Source organism: Pseudorasbora parva, chromosome 16 (genome assembly GCF_024679245.1).
Source record: "Pseudorasbora parva isolate DD20220531a chromosome 16, ASM2467924v1, whole genome shotgun sequence".
NCBI classification, from domain to species: Eukaryota; Metazoa; Chordata; class Actinopteri; order Cypriniformes; family Gobionidae; genus Pseudorasbora; species Pseudorasbora parva.
In genome coordinates this window covers 43646004-43671024 of record NC_090187.1, presented here as the reverse complement: position 1 = coordinate 43671024, position 25021 = coordinate 43646004, and the positions used below count along the sequence as shown (strand labels likewise).

The 25021-nt window shown below is 38.0% G+C and overlaps 1 protein-coding gene and 1 long non-coding RNA gene across 2 annotated transcripts in view; one reads left to right on the top strand and one right to left on the bottom strand.

Annotated features, from left to right (window-relative positions):
* pepd (peptidase D) overlaps window positions 1-892 on the bottom strand; it is a 138213-nt gene extending 137321 nt beyond the window's left edge. The window contains exon 1 of the mRNA XM_067419135.1: window positions 796-892. Within this exon, the coding sequence (XP_067275236.1) occupies window positions 796-812 (17 nt within the window). The 5' untranslated portion in view covers window positions 813-892. The remainder of the gene's footprint in view (window positions 1-795) is intronic.
* Window positions 893-968: 76 nt separating this feature from the next.
* Window positions 969-25021, top strand: part of LOC137043403 (uncharacterized) — a 32596-nt gene continuing 8543 nt past the window's right edge. The window contains exons 1-2 of the long non-coding RNA XR_010898468.1: window positions 969-1046; window positions 8218-8280. This is a non-coding gene — a long non-coding RNA (uncharacterized lncRNA). The remainder of the gene's footprint in view (window positions 1047-8217; window positions 8281-25021) is intronic.

Genomic DNA, 25021 nt, shown 5'->3' with positions numbered 1-25021 from the left:
TCAGCTTTGATCACAGGAATAAATTATATTTTAAAGCATATTAAAATAGAAAACCATCATTTTAAATTATAATAATATTTCACAATATTACTGTTATTTTGTTGTTGATAAAATGCAGGTTTGACGAGCGTAAGAGACTTCTTTCAAAAACATTAAACAGTGTTGTTTCCAAAACACTTCCAAAACACACACACACACATTTTCTTTATGCATTTTGCATATTAGTGACAAAAATATTCCCCTATAAAATATACTTCATATATAACTATTTTGAACACAATTTAATATAATTTTGACTGACTACTGACATGTGCACTTCAATACAAATATAGGCTACAAACAACACAGAATCATTGAAAAAATTAGAAATGTTAAACTTATAAGGAGACGATGGCCAGTCATGACACCTAAAATACACATGTGGATATATTTAACCAAACGTTACAACTTTGATGATGAAAAAGTTTAGACATGGTCAGCTTTCACCTAGCGATCTAACATCACCAATGTACCATGGTTTTACTATGGTACGCTTTCGTAAGGTGACGTACATCACCCAGCATCAACTTAAAGCAGAGATTATTCGCCAAACAGCAAAGATGAGAGCAGTGACGCCTATTAAATAAGACAAACTACACACAACACATCTGATTGAACTCATACACATGTAAACACCGCGCTCCACGCATGCGCAGGAGCAAACACTTCTGCATGCGTTTATAGTTGCGTGATTATACCTGAAACAAACAGCCAGAGTAAAATAAAACACTATACACAACACATTAAGAAACTCACTGCTGTGATGATGCCATGCTGCTGCTGCTCAGCTGAGAGATCGAGTCATGTGATCAAGAGCAGCTGATCACTGCATTCGTCACTAGATCACATGACCGAGCTTTTCCCGCGTATTGCTCAATAGTATTCTCGTGTGTCTGTGTGTGTGTGTATGCGCGTGCGTGTGTGCGTGTTTTGTAATCATTAATACAGTTATTTATTATCTACGTACATCATATTTTAAAAACGGAGGAGAGCTTCTCTTTTCAAGTGTAAGTACCAAACCCCAGTACTTATTTAAAGGGATAGCTGAACAAAAATAACAAATTCTGTCATCATTTACTCACCCATCCTCACGTTGTTCCAAACCTGTGCGAGTTTCTTTCTTTTGGTGAACACACACACACACACGTTTGTTTTTGTGACATATGGTCACAAATCGTATATTGTACAAACCGTATTTTCTTTCCCCTTACACTGCCCCTATCCCGAAAATCTACCCAACACAAACAAACACACACACACACACACACACACACACACACACACACACACACACACACACACACACACACACACACACTGCCCCTAAACCTACCTATCACAGGAAACAATCTGCATTTTTACTTTCTAAAAAAAACTCATCTTGCATGATTTATAAGCCTTTTGAAAAGTGGGGCCATGGGTAATGTCCTCATATTTCACCCTCTCCTTGTAATCTATGTCATAGCCATGGCATTTGTGTCCTCATATGTCACAAAAACCTTCTCCCCCACCACCACCACCACACAAACATACACGCACACACACATGGAAGATATTTTAATACATTGACCCCATTGACTTCAAAAGTATTTTTTCATAACAAAACATAAATAGCTGAGCCTAACATCATTAAGTTTGGCTTATATTGTTTATTTATTCCCTAATATGTAATATACATCCAAATAGACATTTCTCTATTGTTCAGAACAGTCAACTCATTTAAATTTTGCTTTACAGCAACACAAAATGTCAGTTTTTAGTGTTAATTGAAATATAGTGTGTTGCGATGGCATGAGTTATATTGAAAAATGAACATTTGCTCATTTCTTACAGCATGTCAGTTTTACTATTTCCTTACTTGACTTTGATTCAACATGTAATCAAAATTGACTGTATTTACTGTCTTAGTACATGCACAAACAATTCATCAGTCAACTTTATAAATAATGCTGGTTAATACAGGCAGGACTGGGATTCGGGAAGGTTAATTGTATAATGTATTTAACTACAGATTACAAAATACATGCTTTAAATAGTAATTTGTAATTTATTTCGTGAGATTACACAAGTTTTGTTACTTAATCTAAATACTTTACAATAGTAATAAGGTATGTAACGCAAAAGTTCTCGGACTCATAATTGTCAGAAAAGAAGTCAGAAATGTGGTATAATCTCACAATTTCATTAAAAACGTCAGATTTGTGAGAAATGTCACAATTATCTAAATAACTTAGCATGAAAACCGTCATGGATCATCAGGGAATGACAGTTCAGATTCAAGAGTTTGTACAAATCTTTGAATAGGGCGATTTGTATAAATTCAAGTAATTTAGTCTTGTGGAGGATGTAAACATCTACTTTAATGAAATAGCTTAATCAGGACAGTGCTAATTCTTATGATCCCCGGTCTCTTATTGTAAAATAAATCGCCGTAGAAGTTATGGTAAAAAAACGGCGGCTGCAGTTGCCAGAACTTTACCGTAAAAAATATTGTAGCAATATTTTACTTTTTACAGGACAGCATTTAGTTTACTGTCTATTTTACAGTTCAAAACAATATAATTAAAAGGTTTATATTTTAATAATCATGTGTACACTTTAAAAATGTACATTAAAGGGTTAGTTCACCCAAAAATGAAATGTCTGTCATTAACTCCTCCCCCTAATGTCGCTCCACACCCGTAAGACCTCCGTTCATCTTCACACACAGTTTAAGATATTTTATATTTAGTCCGAGAGCATATGCAAGTGTATGCACACTATACTGTCCATGTCCAGAAAGGGAATAAAAACATCATCACAGTAGTCCATATGAGACATCAGTGTCAAACTGCTGAAATCACGTGACACTGGCGATCCGAATCATGAATCAATTCGCTGATTCATAACCGTTTGAATCTTTATTTGAGGATTGAACACAAACACGGAAGAGAAGCCAATGCTGAATAAAGTCGTAGTTTTTGTTATTTTTGGACCCAAATGTATTTTGGATGCTTCAAGAGACTCTAATTAACCCACTGATGTCTCATATGGACTACTGTGATGATGTTTTTATTCCCTTTCTGGACATGGACAGTATAGTGTGCATACACTTGCATACGCTCTCAGACTAAATATAAAATATCTTAAACTGTGTGTGAAGATGAACGGAGGTCTTACGGGTGTGGAGCGACATTAGGGAGTTAATGACAGACATTTCATTTTTGGGTGAACTAACCCTTTTAAATTTACGATAAAAAATGTATTTTATTAACTGAAATACCAACCTATTGAAATACTAATAAATGTTATGTACCTTTGATATATACTGACAACCACCAATCACAGTGGAGATGTGAGTCACATGATGAAGCAAAGCTTTAGGAGGATAATACTAATATATGGAAGATGTCATTCACACAAACACTGTTATGAAACTTCATCATAACACAAATGCAATTTTAAAAATGCAATAAACATTAATTTAACAACATTAAATGTAATATAAAACCCTAATGTGCATAACTGATATGAAAAAAATAAGTTTTTTCAATGAAAATACATCAAATGTGAATTGTCACGCAGGGAATTCTGGGAATGTCAATTTACGGGTTTTCACTGTAAATTACACAATGACTTGTTATTTTTTACTTCCAAAAACTGTAACTTTTCACGGTATTTTACTGTAAAATTAAATTTAAAGTAAAGTTAGATCTATTACAGTTATTCGTCATATATAGTACTGAAGCTTTCTGTTAACCAGTTAACTGTTTTTAACCGTAGCATTTTTACAGTTTTTTACCGTTAAAATCATGATTATTTATTACAGTATGGAGGACCAAATGTCTCAAAATGAAATAATTAAATAAATAATTAATTCAATTAATCAACAATTAAATGTAACAGTTTATTCTGAAATAATTAAATAGTTAATTTATTAGTTTAATAATTAATTAAATAAATAAATACATCTGTTTATTTTTTAAAAATGACATGAAATTGTTTAATATATTTCACAATTACCTCTTCCACACACACTATTGCTATGTTTAAAAATCTATTTTTTCATTATTCAATGTGCTTTTTCAAAAAGACATTTTTCATAATAGTATGCTGCATTTATGAATGACGCCATTTGACGAATCATGCATTTCCAAAGCACGATTTTTTCATAATAATAGAGGACATTTTACAAATGCCAATCAACAGGCAGTGGGCGGAGCTTGGCGCTGATTGGTCAATCCTTTCAGATTGATTACTTTTTTCTGTCTGGGTCTGGCAAGGGGCAAAGGGGAAATTGGGGAATTGTTTGGAAATTAATATGGCGGTAGGAATTGATCAAGATAAAAACACAGCCTAAACACAGCCACAGTTCTCATTGTTTTCAGGTTTTTAGAAAATTCAATAGAGTCAAAATACATTTTTAGTCACAAATAAGAAATGAGAAGCACCCTTGGTGTTGCGTGATGTCACCACACCACACACAGATCGATCTGTCATGTCTGACTCTTCAACTTCAAGCCAATCAGAGACAAGCTCCGCCCACTGTCGGTTGGTTGGCATTTGTGAAATGTCCTCTATTATTATGAAAAAAATCTCTGGGAAAATGGTGCTTTGGAAATGCATGATTCGTCAAATAGGCGTCATTCATATGTGCAGCATAGTATTATGAACAACGTCTTTTTGAATTATTTTTAAACAGCAATAGTGTGTGTGGAAGAGGTTATTGTGAATTATATTAAACAATTTCATGTAATTTTACAAAATAAATAGATACATTTATTTATTTAATTAATTATTTAATATTAAATTATATTAATTATTAAATTATTTCAGAATAAACGGCTACATTTAATTGTTGTTTTATTGATTTCAGTATTGATTTAATTATTTCATTTAGAGTAATTTGGTCCTCCATATTACAGTGCTCTTATTTTGTTAAAATGAATAAAACTTTGCATAATCTGCAAGGGGTATGAAACTTATGAGCAGAAATGTATCTTAGGACGCTTTTGTCCAATTGCTATTTGAATGCCCTTTTACAGTTTACATGAATGCTGACATAAATTACATTGAAATTCAAAGAAATCACTTTGATTCTAAAACACTTTTTGGATGTGACTGTAATTTGATTAGCTCCCATTTAAAATGTAACTGTGATGAAATACAGTGTCAAATTTTGTATTTTTATGTAACTACATTGTAAAAAATTCCACGTAGTTCCACAGATTTTTTATGTTCCCTTAATTTCGTTCTAGAAATTGTTACCTGAATTAATATTTTTTAATTGGCTCAAACTTGACTTCAACATTAAAATGTACGTTTGCTCAATTATTTTTAAAATTAATTGAATTAATAATTTATAGTTGGCTCAAACTTGACTTAAACTTTAAAATGTACGTTTACTCAACCTGTTTTTATAATTAATTCAACTAACGTTTTAATTAGGGGTTTCATTTTTAAATGGTTTTAATTGTTACGGTGGAACTAGTTACAAAATGTTATAGCAAGGATAACAAAAAATTAAAACACATTGTATCATCTGCATTTATAACATTTGTCATACAAACAATACATTCTCATTAAAACAAAATAATTTTAAATTTCTTTAAAATAATATAAAAAAAAGACCAAAGCCCTTGTAACTTATTTTAATGCACCTTTAATGTCTTTAATACACCTTGAGTTTTGATACTACTACATACACAAAGTAGTACTAATACTCCCTATGTAAATAGAATTGTTATATCCATCTTGAACAAAACATCGAAAATAGCTAGTTGGCTACATCTAATTTCACATCTGTTGTTTTGATATAGGCTATTATCAAATGTTTCTAACAGCCTATTTCAACAGCACAAACAAAAACTATTTACCATAGTAAAATATTGTGTGTAAAATATTGTGTTGGCCTTAATAGCTAACTTATATACAGTGTTGGGCAAGCTACTTGGAAAATGTAGTGAGCTAAGCTACCAGTTACTCTACATTAAATTCAGCTACACTGAAGCTAACCCCCTGGGAAATGTAGCAAGCTAAGCTACAGCAACTTGAAAAAATTATAGTTTACTACATCTAAGCTACTTTTTTTTTTTTTTTTTTTTATTGAACCAACTTCATTCATATCAATGCTATCTCAGTGATGAATAAAAGTCAAGCATATAGACACTTTTTTTTTTTGTTATTCATAAAACTGTCCGAAATCAATTGGGCAACAAAAACATGTGATGCATAATATTAACAAAACCAGGGGCCTATTACACAAAACTAGGATAAGGGATTAAGCTGGGATATCTTGGTGATCTTGTCATTTTTATGCAAAATTTAGTAGCCTACACAGCTGTCATGCAGGCCTAAACATACCCTGAAGGCAAACTGTATATATATATATATATATATATATATATATATATATATATATATATATATATATATATATATATATATATATATATATATATATATATATATATATATAAAATATTAGCGGATAAATTGAGCCAGGATAACCAAAATATCCCGGCTTAATCCCTTATAGTATTGTGCAATAGGCCCCTGGTGTTGAGAGTGTGTGTGTGTGTGTGTATGTTCGTGTATGATATGCATACACAACTGTGTGTTTGCATTTATGCTCGATTTAGACTTGGGCACTACCAACATGGCAAAAAACAAAACATGGAGAGTGAGAGTGTGTGTGTGTGTGTGTGTGTGTGGGTGTGTGTGTGTGTGTGTGTGTGTGTGTGTGTGTGTGTGTGTGTGTGTGTGTGATCTATCTCCCACACATATGAAACAAGTTTCATTCCTTAATTCATATCAAGAGGTGGCCAGACTGGACCCCGATACTTTTAACAAGAGGTGTTTATTCAAGAGACACAATAGATTTTAAAACTTTGCAGTTTCTCTTTTGTCACCACGCGGACGATGCGCGTGCAACAGCGAATTGAGCGCTAGGAAAAAAAAACGTCAACTAGATAGTGCGAATATGCACGCGCCTATCCCGTCCTTACGCGCTCACTGACAAATTAGTACTTTGAAAGGCTCTCGCGCGACTGAGCGAGGCAGAAAGGAACGTAGAAAGTGAAGTATATCCGCGTTCTTATCACTTCTTATCATACTTGTGTTTCCAATTTGAGCTTGATCTTTAGAAATGCTTGGGAAAATGTAACGTTAGCTTGTGTGGACGCTACCGCACTACTTGATCAACAGAAGAGCTTCGCTACTGAAAAGCTATTTCATTGAGAAAACAGCGACGCTACCACCACGCTACTGAAAAATGTAGTTAAGCTAGTAGCGTCACTACTTGTAGCGACGCTACTGCCCAACACTGCTTTTATAAAATATTGACTGGATTTGCATTTTTTAGTCCAGCCAACATTTGCAATTCTAAATGTTAACTGGATTTGAAAATATCAATTAATTTAATGTTTTTTAAATATATTTCTGCAGACTTAATATAATATGTCTTCTTAACTAAGCACAGGTAAGAAAATTAGTTCAACATCTATTTTTTTGCTCTTCCAACATTTTATTAATTGACATTTTTAGAGTGTACATTTATTTCATTACTCCCCAACCTGAAGGATACAGCAACAAAAATAAAGCACTATTTGATTAATTTGCGCTATAATAATGCGATTTTGGATGCAGCATCAGATGACCTTTCGCATCCTCTCCCTGTTAATGCTTGAAAATGAGCACTCAATACTCGGCCTGCTCTGTTGTCTTTTGCTGGGTGTAAAACATCTATAAACCATAATAAAGCAATGATCAGAGCAAAACCATCTGTTAAAATGAGTTTTCCATCTTTCATCGCTTCATAATTCCTCTGAACGTAACGCAACGATGGCGCTTTAAACCCGAGAGGGGTATTTTCCCAAACACCATTACATGTTTTTCTCCTCAAGGAAATTAAAAGACAATTGGAAGATGGCACAGTACAATCTATTGCTGTATCATCCCTCTTTTTATCATTTAATCCTTTCAGGATGTGTCCCTTTCCGTCAGGGCTAGATTTGTGGATCGTATCATCCACTTTGCTCAGCCCCAAACTCTAAAATAATAATATAACAACAGCAGGACTGTGTTTGTCTCACATTCCCTACAGATGTTGCATTACCGGTCTAATAAAAGTCTGGGAGAAACGGATAGATGCGTTTAAAGCTCATTCTGCTGTGCTTTGTCTAATGTTTCTCATGACAGATAACCGACCGCATCATTCCATCAGGGATGGATCTGCATACAGTTGCCGTCCTCGATATGCTGGTATGGATATGCTTTTTCTTGTGGTTTTTAAGGAGATCTGTGGCTTTGATGTTGTAATTGCATCCACATAATCTGACTGATTGGCTTTTTTCTTTTTCTCCATTTAATCGGAGCATCTTTCTCAAGGTCTGCCTGTAAATAATGAAGCCACTGTCCTTCACCGCCCTGTTTTATATGCATGATGTTTTATGCAGTAATTTTCTACTGCCTTATTCTGCTATTAAGTCAACATGAAATTAGTGTGGATCCTATACACTATACAGGCCAAAAGTTTGGACACATTACTATTTGTAATGTTTTTGAAAGAAGTTTCTTCTGCTTATCAAGCCTGCATTTATTTGATCAAAAATACAGATATATTATTACAATTTAAAATATTTGGATTTCAATTTATTATACTTTAAAGGATCATTTAGAAATCATTCTCAGATGAGGATTCATTATGAGTGTTGGAAACAGTTCTGCTGACTAATATATCTGAGGAATAAAAGGTTCAAAAGAACTGCATTTATTCAAAATAAAAACATTTTCAAATAATATAAATCTCCTTTACTATCAATTTTTATCAATTTAACGTATCCTTGCTGAATAAAATTATTGATTTATTTAAAAAAAAGAAAGAAAAAAAAGACAGACCCCAAATGACTGACCAGTAGTGTATATTTTTCTTACAAAAGATTTCTATTTTTTAAAACATTTGCTTCTTTTTTTACCTGTTATTCATCAAAGTATTATAAAAAATATCACAGGTTATGAAAAAAATATTAAGCAGCAGAACTGTTTCCAACTTTGAAAATGAATCCTCATATTAGAATGAATTCTGAAGGATCATGATCACTGAAGACTGGAGGAGTGATCCTGAACATAGCAGCAGATCCTTTAACTCCTGTAAGTTGTGAGGTGGGGCCTCCATGGATCAGACGTGTTTGTTCAGCACATCCCACAGATGCTCGATTGGATTGAGATCTGGGGAATCTGGAGGCCGAGTCGACGCCTCAAACTGGTTGTTGTGCTCCTCAAACCATTCCTGAAGCATTTGTGCTTTGTGTCAGGAGCATTATCCTGCTGGAAGAGCCACAGCCACCAGAATACCGTTTCCATCAAAGGCTGAACATGGTCTCAGCAATGCTTAGGTAGGTGGAGCGTGTCAAAGTAACATCCACATGGATGGAGGACCCAAGGTTTCCCAGCAGAACATTGGCCAAAGCATCACACTGCCTCCGCCGGCTCGCCTTCTTCCCATAGTGCATCCTGGGGCCATGTGTTCCTCAGGTAAGCCACACACACACACACCCGGCCATCCACGTGATGTAAAAGAACACGTGATTCCTCAGACCAGGCCACCTTCTTCCATTGCTCCGTGGTCCAGTTCTGATGCTCACGTGCCCCTGTTGGTGCTTTCGGCGGGGTCAGGGGTCAGCATGGGCACCCTGAATGGTCAGCGGCTGTGCCGCCCCATACGCAACAAACTGAGATGCTCTGTGTATTCTGACAGCTTTCTATCAGAACCAGCACTGGGTGCGTTTACACGTTAAGTTATGCACGTTCTTAAGCCGATTATGCCTAATAAGCCGACAACGATCATGGTCATGTAAACGCGGTAACCCGTTTCGAAGTAAGGTCATAAACAGCGTAAGCATCAACCGGTCGGGTCGGGTAGTTTTTTGCCTCTTACCTGATTTCGTGCGGCATGTAAACGCATTAACCTGCTTTCTGTCGGCTTATTGAAGTGTGCATGTGTGACAGGTGACAAAAACACAAAATTTAAACGCATCCTGACAGGGTGAGCGTTTTGCATGAAATAAGGACATATCACAAACACAGACTCTTTAAAGACCCAGAAAATTGTAAAGATGTGTTCTCATCTCATCTCATGCAGGAGAAGTAGAAGAGGTTCAGTCTAAACGCTGGAACTGATGAGGGATAATATGAGCCGTGAATCTCCCGCTGACACGCTTTATTTAAAATCACAACTGACGTAAAAAACTCAAAGTCAGATACTGATATTATTATTTTTGATGTCACTACAAGGAAATAACCCGGTTTATTAATAAAGTCATGTAAACGCGGTTTACTTGCGTTATCAGCTTACTGGTGTGCATGTAAACGCACCCATTAACTTCTGGAGCAGTTTGAGCTCCAGTAGCTCGTCTGTTTGATCGGACCACACGGGCCAGCCTTCGCTCCCCACGTGCATCAATGAGCCTTGGCCGCCCATGATTTTGGAGATGCTCTGACCCAGTCGGCTAGCCGTCACAATTTGGCCCTTGTCAAACTCGCTCAAATCCTTACGCTTGCCCAAAATGTTCACTTGCTGCCTAATATATCCCACCCACTTACAGAAGCCGTGATGATGAGATCATCAGTGTTTTTCTCTTCATCTGTAATAATGGTATGCCTGACCAGTGTAGGCACACACACACACACACACTCACACACACACACACACACACACACACACACACACACACACACACACACACACACACACACACACACACACACACACACACACACACACACACACACACACACACACACACACACACACACACTGTTCATTAATTCAACTGCTCATTAATGCAAAATATCAAATCAGCCAATCACATGGCAGCAACTCAATTGGATATATACCCCGTTTAGGCATAACATTATGACCTAATATTGTGTTGGCCCCCCTTTCCCTGCCAAAACAGCCCTGACCCATCAAGGCACGGTAAATACTATGTAAAAATAGCAGCATTTTCTTTGCAATACGTGTAAATAGTAGTTAAATACTCTTTATATTTATAAACAGTGGCAGGTACTTTTTGCACCTCTGTGTTGTTGTACATTATGCATGCAGTGATAACAGTGTAAAGATTGCATTTATTAATTGCCCTCTTTTGAGTACAGTTGCTAGTATTATATAATTGTATGAGCTATTGAAATGCCCTGATCAGTTAACCAATAGTATGCAATCTGACTAGGATTGTAAAACTTGTAAAAGCCAGGTTACGCCTTAAACCCTGCAGTGCATTAGGAAACGTCCACCATCTGAACTCTGAGTGCAGGAGCTCACAACAAAATGCTTTTATCATCTCTCCACATGGGTCTGTTCTGTATGCCAGCTGCACTTTCATCATCATAAAGTTCTTTCTCTGCATCACTTAAGGTCATCGCCACCTGCAGAGCCTTTCAGAGCAGTCTCTACTGGAACAAAGGGACTGATCACACATTAAGGTGTATTACTATACTACTCGCACTGTTTTTGCAATACGCAATATGTTTTTCTGTATGGATAGAATACCCACATATCCTGCCCAGACTAAAATGCATGTTTGAGCTGTTTTAACTGAAAGCAAGTTGAACTGAGATATCTTAAAATATGTCAGTGCTAAGGCACGTTTATAAAAGATACTGAACTTACGTCTAATCCTGCCTAAACCTAAAGGGTCCTGCACACTGTGCGATTTTTCAAAATCCTTTGCGAATGTCCCTTGTCAGACTGTACGAACATGATCGCCATGTCACACTGTAAGATCTCAGTTAACATTAATGTCAGACTGCACGATAGTGAAGGCGCGCTAAAAACGGACGCGCGCAAGAAAACTCACCCGGAGTTTTATATCATCAATGAATGCCGCGTTCAGTGACAGTGAGCTGCATTACACACGGGACTGAAATGCTGGCTACAAAGAAATCTCTAGCACTCGTTTTGGTCATAGTTTGTCTTAAAAAACGGAGATATTTGACTGTCGTCGTAGGAGAAGTCACACTGCAGGATTCTGTGCCAAATCTTCTGACACTGCCAGAATTTCGTCTGAGGTAAAGTTTGATCGCAGCGCTCATTAATCGGCCGCCGGTGAACATGTCAAACTAACGACCAAAGACGTCAGATTTTAGCCTAGGATCAGAGGAATCTTTTAGGATTTGCTTAATTTGTCCCAGACGGCCAAATCGTGGCCAAAATCGCACAGTGTGCACCCGGCTTAAGCTCTTTCCGTGAAATCAGGCCTTATTTACCAAAACTTTAAGTATATGCAGTCAAGTAACACAGCGTTTGACCTTCCATTCCCATAAATGTATATCATTGCAAACGTATCAATATGCAAAACACTTTATTAGAAGGTTTGGCTGTGCAAAACCGTGCTAAATGATGCTAGATGAAGCTTTTTTGGGGGGTGTTTTTATCATATCGCTATGCGGTTTTATGAAGCGTCTGACGGAACCCTTTAAGGTTCTACATATGAAGCGTCTAAAGGAACCCTTTAAGGTTCTACATATGAAGCGTCTGACGGAACCCTTTAAGGTTCTACATATGAAGCGTCTAAAGGAACCCTTTAAGGTTCTACATATGAAGTGTCTGACGGAACCCTTTAAGGTTCTACATATGAAGCGTCTGACGGAACCCTTTAAGGTTCTACATATGAAGCGTCTAAAGGAACCCTTTAAGGTTCTACATATGAAGTGTCTGACGGAACCCTTTAAGGTTCTACATATGAAGCGTCTGACGGAACCCTTTAAGGTTCTACATATGAAGTGTCTGACGGAACCCTTTAAGGTTCTACATATGAAGCGTCTGACGGAACCCTTTAAGGTTCCACATATGAAGCGTCTGACGGAACCCTTTAAGGTTCTACATATGAAGTGTCTGACGGAACCCTTTAAGGTTCTACATATGAAGCGTCTAAAGGAACCCTTTAAGGTTCTACATATGAAGCGCCTGATTGGAACCCTTTAAGGTTCTACATATGAAGCATCTGACTGAACCCTTTAAGGTTCTTCGTATAAAGCGTCTGATGGAACCCTTTAAGGTTCTACGTATGAAGCATCTGATGGAACCCTTTAAGGTTCTACATATGAAGCGTCTGACGGAACCCTTTAAGGTTCTGCATATGAAGCGTCTGATGGAACCCGTTAAGGTTCTACATATGAAGCGTCTGATGGAACCCTTTAAGGTTCTACATATGAAGCGTCTGACGGAACCCTTTAAGGTTCTACATATGAAGTATCTGACGGAACCCTTTAAGGTTCTACATATGAAGTATCTGACGGAACCCTTTAAGCTTCTACGTATTAAGCGTCTGACGGAACCATTTAAGGTTCTACATATGAAGCGTCTGACGGAACCCTTTAAGGTTCTACATATGAAGCACCTGACGAATCCCCTTTAAGGTTCTACATATGAAGCGTCTGACGGAACCCTTTAAGGTTCTACATATGAAGCGTCTGACGGAACCCTTTAAGGTTCTACATATGAAGCGTCTGATGGAACCCTTTAAAGTTCTACATATGAAGCATCTGACGGAACCCTTTAAGGTTTTACATATGAAGCGTCTGACGGAACCCTTTAAGGTTCTACATATGAAGTGTCTGACGGAACCCTTTAAGGTTCTACATATGAAGCGTCTGACGGAACCCTTTAAGGTTCTACATATGAAGGGTCTGACGGAACCCTTTAAGGTTCTACATATGAAGTGTCTGATGGAACCCTTTAAGGTTCTACATATGAAGTGTCTGACGGAACCCTTTAAGGTTCTACATATGAAGCGTCTGACGAAAGTGTCTTAATTTGTGTTCTACTGAAGAGACAAACACACCTACATGTTGGATGCCCTGGGGGTAAGCAGATAAACATCTAATTTTCATTTTTGGGTGAACTATCCCTTTAAGGTGTATTTTTAGACTGGCTGTTTAAACTGCAGTTGCTAAAATGTTTGCACTGTTTGTAATCAGTGATGAGAGAAACAAAGCTTCCAGAAACTCTGAATCAATTAACACTATTGCTTTCTAAAATGATTCACTGTTTCGAAGCACTTGAAACATCACAGCCTCATGGGACCGGCTGGTCGAAACGCTGTAAATGCAACAACAACCCAGCCCAAAACACCTTTTAAAAGCAACTGCAAATGTATTCATGAAAGTGTAATCTATTAAACATACTTTACGAATGAATGAATAAATTAATTTATCATCCAATATCCAGGCCAGTATCATCCTCCTTTTCTTTATTATACATGCTTAAGTATTAAAATAAAAAATATATATATTGAAAAAGAGTTTTTTGGTACAAGCTCTCAATCAGGATTTGAAAGTTTAAAAGAAATGGATATTTCTTTCAAAGAATTTTTGATTTATTGATATATTTGATTTATTATTTGATCCATTGATTTATTTTTTTATGATGTCAGTTTCCAAATCCACATTTGTGATAACAGCTTTAAAAACTGTGAAATGTGTTGCTTCTGTTGGTTAGTTGTTTGTCACAAGACAACAAATGATTAGGAAAAAAACACATGAAATCAGACATCAGGTTTTAATCGGATTTCAAATCACTTTTGTAGAGGATTTGGATTAAGCTTTACTAACTACTGGCAAAAATTTTTAAAAAATAATTTAATGCCTCGTTGAACAAGGCCCAAAGCACCATCATGTCCCATGCAACAAATTAAAATAAGCTTTAGAGATAAGCATTGTTGTCATTAAATATTGTAATGGTTATTTCTTCACACATCTATGCTGCCTTTAAAAGACAAGACAGAATGTAATGCAAAAATTGCATTCATCCATGACTTGGTTCTTACCTCCGTATAAAGTCTGAAATGGCAGGATTTTCCATTCAGTGCAATCCGAAGAGCAAACGTGTAGGAATTAGTAAGGAGTGTGTCCTGAAAGATTACATACCTTTCAGCTTTAAAATTAAATTAAATTGTTCATTTGTCCAATGGTTTATTGAATGAGCCATTGTTAATAATGTGAAACCTTTTTAAAGTAAATGCTTGACTGAGACGAGACCCTCTTTTATTCAATCTCTATCTGCTTTCAAAATGTTAAAGTCAACATGAATTCACAATCGACTTGTTCCCGGTCTTCCTGTGAATAACAGGGAGACACAGAGACACTTTGCACCATTAAATCAATTCTTTGTGGATAAAATCAAGGATGTTTCGTCTCGTTGAATATCCTTTTTTTTACACTTGAATATTTATCACATTACATACGTAAAGTAGATAAATGCCGTTTCGTGTTTTTGAGACATTGGAAAGAAACTTCATGCCAGTTTTTTGTATCTTATACAGATGGTTGAAACATCAAGCTTTAGCTGTTCCTGATCAGACCGACAAACACAGCTGTGTGCTGTGATCCAAATGTTCTCAAACACCAGGCTTATGCTTTTCACGCTACAGAAGCAGAAGTTTCTACGTGCTGCACGTGTCTGTTTGAGCGTCCAGAGGAGACGGGGACTCTTATGCTGCTGGAGATGCTTTAATATCAAAGGAGTCCTTGAGACTCCAGTTCAAAGGCCCTTGTGAGCCGCACTGAACCAGACAGTCTTCTCTCCCGCATGAGCATGTGTGTCGAGAGAAGAAACACAGTCAAGGTTGTTCTAGTTTTCTCCAGCAGCTTCCAGTCTGAAGACATCTGTCAAACTGCAGGCTCACACGGACACAAGATATTTACATTTTGGTTGTTGGTGGTTCACAGGGTGTTGCTATGTTGTTGTACACTCTTAGAAGAAAATGTTCTATATAAAACCTTTAAAGGTTCCATCAGGTGCATCATATGTGGAACCTTAAAGGGTTCCGTCAGACGCTTCATATGTAGAACCTTAAAGGGTCCAATCAGATGCTTCATATGTAGAACCTTAAAGGGTTCCGTCAGCCGCTTTATATGTAGAACCTTAAAGGGTTCCGTCAGACGCTTTATATGTAGAACCTTAAAGGGTTCCGTCAGCCGCTTTATATGTAGAACCTTAAAGGGTCCAATCAGATGCTTCATATGTAGAACCTTAAAGAGTTCCGTCAGCCGCTTTATATGTAGAACCTTAAAGGGTTCCGTCAGATGCTTCATATGTAGAACCTTAAAGGGTTCTGTCAGACGCTTCATATGTAGAACCTTAAAGGGTTCTGTCAGACGCTTTATATGTAGAACCTTAAAGGGTTCTGTCAGACGCTTTATATGTAGAACCTTAAAGGGTTCCATCAGGCGCTTCATATGTAGAACCTTAAAGGGTTCCAATCAGACGCTTCATATGTAGAACCTTAAAGGGTTTCGTCAGACGCTTCATAACCATAAAGGGTTTCGTCAGACGCTTCATAACCATAAAGGGTTCCGTCAGACGCTTCATATGTAGAACCATAAAGGGTTCCATCTGACGCTTTATATGTAGAACCTTAAAGGGTTCCGTCAGGCGCTTCATATGTAGAACCTTAAAGGGTTCCATCAGACGCTTCATATGTAGAACCATAAAGGGTTCCGTCAGGCTCTTCATATGTAGAACCTTAAAGGGTTCCGTCAGACGCTTCATATGTAGAACCTTAAAGGGTTCCGTCAGACGCTTCATATGTAGAACCTTAAAGGGTTCCATCAGACGCTTCATATGTAGAACCTTAAAGGGTTCCGTCAGGCGCTTCATATGTAGAACCTTAAAGGGTTCCGTCAGGCGCTTCATATGTAGAACCTTAAAGGGTTCCGTCAGGCTCTTCATATGTAGAACCTTAAAGGGTTCCGTCAGGCTCTTCATATGTAGAACCTTAAAGGGTTCCATCAGACGCTTCATATGTAGAACCTTAAAGGGTTCCGTCAGGCGCTTCATATGTAGAACCTTAAAGGGTTCCGTCAGGCTCTTCATATGTAGAACCATAAAGGGTTCCGTCAGGCTCTTCATATGTAGAACCTTAATGGAATTATTTAAGGTTCTACATATGAAGCGACTGACAAAACTCTTTAACGTTCTAAATTATTTATTTTTATGAATTATTTGAGTGACAGTATTTGACAAGTAATAAAATATATTGAAATATTACACAAAAACACTGATCTTGAATATATTCCTGTTAGAACATTACCAAATATTCATCAGCCCTTTGTTTTTCTCTTGAGAGTTGTGAGGATTAATGATGTTCGATTCTTGAACGAATAATTCTTTTAAGCTGGTTACCATTCGAGTTTGGTTCACAGAATTGAACTAAATCAAACTTTAGTTCAAGGTTGATAATGTAACAATGAGCCAATGAGCATTTCCATATTCTTAAAAATAAAGGTCTTTTAATGGTTCTTTGGCAGGGTGTGTGGTTCCATGAAGAACCTTTAATATCCAAAAATCTTTCCATTAATTGCACAAAAAGTTCTTTAGACTATAAAATGGTTAGAAAAAAAATGGTTCTTTAAAGAACCTTTCACAAAACGGTTCTTTGGGGAACCAAAAATGGTTCTTCTATGGAATCACTGTGAAAACCCATTTTTGGTTCTTCCTGGCTCCTTTATTTTTAAGGGTGCAGATGGTTTATTGAACCAAATAACAGGATCAAAATGAACAAATTAAAAGGAACAAAAAGAACCACATGAAACCGATTCTAACGGTTGACCAAAAGCTGATATTAACTCTGACAGGTTTGATTTGTTTATTGCTAGACTTGCTCATTGGGTCATTAAACTTGCGTTGCGAACCCATTTGATTCTGTGAACCGACTCGGAATGATTCGTTCAAGAACCTCACTAGTCCAGATGTGGACAGTCATGTTGTTGTCATATAGTTTTTGCAGTTTGAGTTGATGTTATGAAGTCAAGATCACAAACAATTAATTTGATTTTAATATATTAATTTTATGATATCATATGGGTCAGATCACTCTGATGATGCTGATGCACGATTTCATGACCAGCCTGATCTAGATGAGTGGTTAACATTCTCTGCAGGCTCACGATGATAATGTTAGTTGATTAGAGCATAATCTTTTGATGAAAGAACCTTGCCACTGCTTGAGACATACCAGTAAATCTTCATATTTATGACTCTGGATCAGAGCTTCACTGTCACGCAGCTTGCACATGAAATAAGAGACGTTGCAGTAAATGTATTGGCGTAATCAGGGCCCGTTGTTCAAACAAGTGAACTAAGTGGGCGCTCCGAGGCCTCTGGCAGATCAACACAAATCACCTTCTGTTTTTAAATTAGATGCAAAGATATAAAGCATCTGTGAACAGGCATCATTTATGCAGCGGAGCGGAGCGGCATGTAGTTATTGCTCTGTTGGATTCAGAGGTTTGCGTTTTACCACATTCAAAGATCGTTCAAGAAACGATGTGAACTGGCTTTTGGAAAAGCAATATTGTTTTAGTGAGGTAGTTTATAATTGATTTGCATATATTTAGACATGTCAACATGACGTGATCCATTTTACTTCTGTAATGTGATTAGGGTGACCACCTGCTAATAAGCTCAAGGGGGGACAAAGGGTATGTTTCTGAGGGACAATGTGGGACACTGCCACCCCACGGGCAGATGAGCAGATAGAGGTTTACCCATTTCTAGCACATAGCACCTTATATGGTATATTAATAATGCCCTATTCTCCTAAACATGTGTAGGCTAATTGCTGATGTATGCTCATGAATAGGCCAACCAATGTGTATTTTTGACATAATATTTTGAACATTCAATGAATTGACAGATGCACTTCCACTAATGATTTACTTTAGCTATTTTACTTTACTTATTTTTCATTACAATTTATTCACTTTAAATAAATTATAATATCAAATTATAGGATTAGCACAATTTGTAGTTGCTCAACACCACAGGAACAGAAAAATAAATAAATAGTTAAGTTAAAGTTAAACTAAAAGTAAAGTGAACTCTAGAGGTTCACGGAATGAGAAGGAGGGGAAGGATGGGGAACTTCCATGTTAGTATAAAGTCTGCACTGCAAAAAAAACACACACAAAAAAAACATTCTTACTTAGTATTTTTGTCTTGTTTTAAGTCTAAATATCTAACAATTCTTAAATTAAGAAACATTTACTAGACATGTAAAAAATATTGTCTTGTTTTGGGGGGGAAAAATCACTCAAAATTAAGCAAAATAATCTGCCAATGGTGAGAAAAATAATCTTGTTTTCTGCTTGAATTAAGATTATTTTTCTTACCCCATTGGCAGATTATTTGTCTTATTTTAAGCAAAAACTCTTTAAATAGAGGTATTTGTTCCCAAAACAAGACAATTACTTTTGTTTGATATTTTTTATTTATATTTTGGCTAGAAACAAGCGTAATACAAAAATACTAAGAAAAGCATTTTTTTGCAGACTGAGTCTGTGTCGTTTGACATCGTATTTTACTATGCATGTCCGATTGAGAGAGACATTTTGCAAAGGTCAAAAAAAGCTCTCTCGGTCAACACCTTTCAGTCACAAATATTCATTTTCCCAGTCTTTCTTGTACCCACTCCTTCTCTTTTTAGTTGATGATTGCGGTGCCTCTCAGACTCCATTTTTCGAATAGGAAAGTGAATCTAAAAAGTTCCTAGTGTGTCTGGTATGCACGTGCGTACGCTGTCATGACAACAACGAAAAAGTTGACAACAGCAGTTCAACTGTGTGTGTGGCAACAGTAGTGTGCTGAACTGTCAAGTAATGTTGGTTTGGCTACCTGAGGCACGAGGATATAGAGCGACCAACTTTTTGAGCAAGCATGCGTGACACGCTCTCAATTTGCGGGACGCATAAATTTGGCTTCAAACGCTGTGCGCGCACGCGCTACGCGGGACGGGTGGTCATCCTAAATGTGATGCATTTGATTTCAGAGTGAAATCTGATATTCAGAAAGAAAATGTAGAGAGAGACTTGATGTTATCCATCAGGTGGACATTAAGGGATTTGTGACATCAGACGAAAAGGATAGTTGTTTCAGAGGCAGAGCAGGTTTTTTAATTTTGATGAAAATTATGTGGAAAAGCAGGAGCATGCATTAAAGGGGGGGTGAAACACTCATGAAACATGAAACATTCACATCTCCGAAAAATCTTTAGTTTTATTATATTTATAACAGAAATATTGGCTGTACCGAGTCTTTCCGGAAAAAAACGAGTGCCTGGAGGCGTATCGAGTGGGCGGAGCTAAAGAATGACAAGCGCAAAGCGGTGACGTCCTCAAGCGTGGAGAAACCCATCGCTATCGATCTCAGCTAATACAGATAATGATCCAGAATCATCCGGAGGCAGAAATAAACTGAACAGGAGAAACAGCAGCAGCAGGACGTCCGTCTCTGTGGTATGGACTGTATTTAGTGGCCTGTCAACATTTGTGTGTGTTTACTCGCAGTTTATGAGGACATGATTCGGTTTATGGACTATTGGCTGTGACTAAACCTTAGCAGTAGCAAGCAAAACGGTTTTGCACGTCAGACTAGTGTAACGTTATACAGAGAACAACAATGGAGTCCGTTAGCGCATTTGACTGACGAAGCACGCGATCGTGTCGTTTACTGATGTTTACTCACGCGACGAGCCGACAGCACAGACATTTGAAGCGGTTTAACTCACCGGCTGCTTCCAAAGCAGGACCGAACCTTTATCGCTGGGACCGCTCCGTCAAAAACACACTTCTTTGGTATGATTTGGTGAAGTCCTGTGACAGCAGTGACCGTGGAAATCCACTTTGAGACGCGACTGAAGCGATGTTGTGAAGCTTCCCGTCATTTCTGCGTTCAAATCGGGTCAAATGCAGCGCTGCCTTCCCAGAATGCTGTGCTGAAGCGTTGAAGTCGCTCGACGTCACCCATAGGAATAAAGTGGAGCGCGGCGCGTCAGAAGTGTTCACGGACGACTGGATCTGCAGCTGAGAGTGTGTATGGGCGTGCGTTTCCTCTCTCGCTCTAGTCACGCGCGCGCGCACCCTACCGGGAGAAGAGCCGTACGGCCCATACAAGGACCTTCCGCTCTATTAACGTCAAGCCGAGCCAAACTCGAAAAAAACTCTCCGGAACTTGTGAGAAACCGGAAGGAGTATTTTTGACACAGAAATACTCCATCAAACGTCCAACATTAGTTTTTGAAACTTTGTCTATGTTTAGGATGGGAATCCAAGTCTTTAACAGTGGAAAAAGATCAGTACGCATGAAACAGCATTTCACCCCCCACCCCCCTTTAAAAAAGAGAGATATTGACTTTATCGAGACCCAAACCAGTGTTATTTCAGTATATATGTATATTAATATTATATCTAACATTAAACATAAGTGTTTATATATGTATGTAGATACACTGATTACAAATCATAACATTATGACCAGCTTTTGCTGCCAAAACAGCCCTGACCTGTTGAGGCATGGACTCCTCTAGACCCCTGAAGGTGTGTTGTGGTATCTGGCACCAAGATGTTAGCAGTAGATCCTTTAACTCCTGAAAGTTGCGAGGTGGGGAGATCGACGTCTTCTCTGAGTGAAGTTGTCACTGAGGCACTAACAGACTTTTTTCAGAATTTTTGGGAGCAGATTGGAGCTTTAGCTTTAATTTCTACATTTCCATAACTTTTTATTCCACACCGAACATAATTGTTCTGTGTCTGTGAGAGTGTGGGCGGGCTTTTGATATCGCAGATGTACTTCCTGCTCTACTTCCTGCTCTCAACTGCGCAACTCCGGTCCCGAAAGCGCTACTGCGCAGACTCGGTCACAAGATGTCAGCGCCGTGCAGGCCGCCTGAAAGCTTCAAACTGCCAGGCGGAAACGGATGATGTCGCGTCGTCCATATTTTTTTACAGTCTATGGTGTGTGTGTATGTATATATATATATATATATATATATATATATATATATATATATATATATATATATATATATATAATATTCTTGTTAGATGCGATTTAATCAATTTGACATCACTAATATAACTATATAAATTGTGTATGCATATACTATTTTTTTTTATATATTCATTTTGATTTGTTTAAGTTTTTCATGTAGTTGTGCTTCATATTAAAAGTATTTCATTTCACTTAGTCAGCCTAGGCAACATTTCTGAAGTTTTGTAAAGTTTTCATCTAATATATTTTATGAAAATATAACATATTTATATAATATATTTTAATATATTTTATGAAATTATCATCTAATATTTTTTATCTAATATATTTTCAGCTTTGTTTCAATTAGCTACAATATTAGTTTTAGTACTCCATAAAATTTCATAATCTTTTACGCCAAGCGAACCGTGTTCTCAAACGCCACTCATCACCGAGTTCTCGCCTGTCTTATCTGCTTGGTTTTGAAATGTTTACCCGATACACATTTAAAGGCTGAAAAGCTCTCCACTCATAATGCCACAAACCGCTGGAAGACACGGCCTAAAATAGCTCCGACCAAAAATCCGGCTGACCGGAGGGTTCACAGCATCCCAGCGCTTGTCACGTAACCCCACGATCAATATTTAATGTTCATTTTCAAGCTGTCGGCTGAAATATAGAAAATTGGTCTCCTCCAAGCTCGCGGGGCGGTGACAGAGATTGGAGTTAAATATATGGCCGCGGGATTGGTGAAGACACAACTCATCTCTGCACTTCTCTCGGAGACAGACGGATGGCTCAGTGGCCCTGACACCAACATGAATCCTCCCGCAGCAAATAAAGTCATCCATGCTCCGCATAAAGACAACAAGCGCAGCTCACACTGACGCTCCATTACAAATAGACTGGAACGCTGGCTGGGCAGGCAACATATAATGACATTTTGTGATGAAAGGGGAATATACATCAGGAACAGCCGATAAAGCTTGGGTTTTTGCAGCTTGCTATCAGATATTTTTGTCCTGTTTTGTTTGAGTCTCTTGGTCTTGCTGGGCATAGAAATCTCTGCCCACACGGTTATTGATCGGGCACTTAGGGGAAATGGTTCGAAGGGAATACAAGTAGAGCTGCTCCATTCTGGATAAATTGAGCATCACCTCATCCCTCCCTCGCATTTTGTAACAAAGCCCTAAAATTATCATTATTATTTTGTCTAGAAGTTTATTTCATTATTAGAATGTTTTTTGGAAAATATATATTTTTTAATTGTTTTTATTTACCTTTTAAAGCTACACTGTGTAACTTTTTTTGTTTATTCTTAGCTAAAAACACTTAGTTCTTTCAAAAATATTTGTGCTCATTAATGTATATTTACTTCTTTCAAGTAATAAAGTATTCTCGTAAGTTTATAATATGCATATAGTATAATATTTTATAGTATTGAAAATACATACGGGTGAGGGGTTTGAATGCCGGCCGCCATTTTGTCCCTCCATCTTGAAAGTACATTAGCCCAAGAGGGACATACCCGTAAATTCAAGCTTCGCCTTTCGCGTTTAACACTCGATAGCACCGTCGAATGTGAAGAGGGGGATTGCCATGTTAATTTTGGGATTTCCAAGCCTTAAAGTTCTGCATAATTAGGGGTGTGGCCTCTTTGATTGACAGGTGGATAGCCATTTATCCACCGTCTATAGTCATTGCGTCACATTAGCTCCGCCCACATCCCGCCGCTTTGCCCATTGTCAGTTATCCGGGCGTGACACGCTGCCACGATGGCGACGGCCAGCTCATCCCTACTTTACGCTTCAAAACGGCTCTTCAGAATCCCATGGGTGACGTCATGGACACTACGTCCCAGGGGCATAGCCTGACGGGCACAGGCCTGCCCACTATGATGATAGGCCCCCCAGTTTATTATACAAATATAATAATATTTGTTAAAAACTCAGTTTCAGTCAATCTCATGTCAATCTTGAGTACCTATAGAGTAGTATTGCATCCTTCATATCTCCGAAAAGTCTTTAGTTTTATTATATTTATAAAAGAAATATGGGCTGTACCGAGTCTTTCCGGAAAAAAAAACGAGCGCCTGGAGGCGTATCGAGTGGGCGGAGCTAAAGAATGACGAGCGCACCCAAAGCGGTGACGTCCTCAAGCGTGGAGAGACCCATCGCTATCTCAGCTAATACAGGTATATGGTCCAGGCTGAAATAAACTGAACAGGAGAAACAGCAGCAGCAGGACGTCCGTCTCTGTGGTATGGACTGTATTTAGTGGCCTGTCAACATTTGTGTGTGTTTACTCGCAGTTTATGAGGACATGATTCGGTTTATGGACTATTGTATGCGACTAAACCTTAGCAGTAGCAAGCGAAACGGTTTTGCACGTCAGACTAGTGTAACGTTATACAGAGAACAGCAATGGAGTCCGTTAGCGCATTTGAATGACGAAGCACGCGATCGTGTCGTTTACTGATGTTTACTCACGCGACGATAGCCGACAGCACAGACATCTGAAGCAGTTTTACTCACCGGCTGCTTCCAAAGCAGGATTTTATCGCTGGGACCGCTCCGTCAAAAACACACTTCTTTGGTATGATTTGGTGAAGTCCTGACAGCAGTGGCGTGGAGATCCACTTTGCGACGCGACTGAAGCGATGTTGTGAAGCTTCCCGTCATTTCTGCGTTCAAATCGGGTCAAATGCAGCGCTGCCTTCCCAGAATGCTGTGCTGAAGCGTTGAAGTCGCTCGACGTCACCCATAGGAATAAAGTGGAGCGGCGCGTCAGAAGTGTTCACGGACGACTGGATCTGCAGCTGAGAGTGTGTATGGGCGTGCATTTCCTCTCTCGCTCTAGTCACGCGCGCGCACCCTACCGGGAGAAGAGCCGTACGGCCCATACAAGGACCTTCCGCTCTATTAACGTCAAGCCGACCCAAACTCGAAAAAAACTCTCCGAAACTTGTGAGAAACCGGAAGGAGTATTTTTGACACAGAAATACTCCATCAAACGTCCAACATTAGTTTTTGAAACTTTGTCTATGTTTAGGATGGGAATCCAAGTCTTTATTTCACCACCCCCCCCCCCCTTTAAATAACAGTTGTTTAAATTATTTTAACATAATAACAAACTTATTATAACATCTCAAATACTGAAATAAATGTGTTTTTTACAGTCTATGGTTTTTGCATA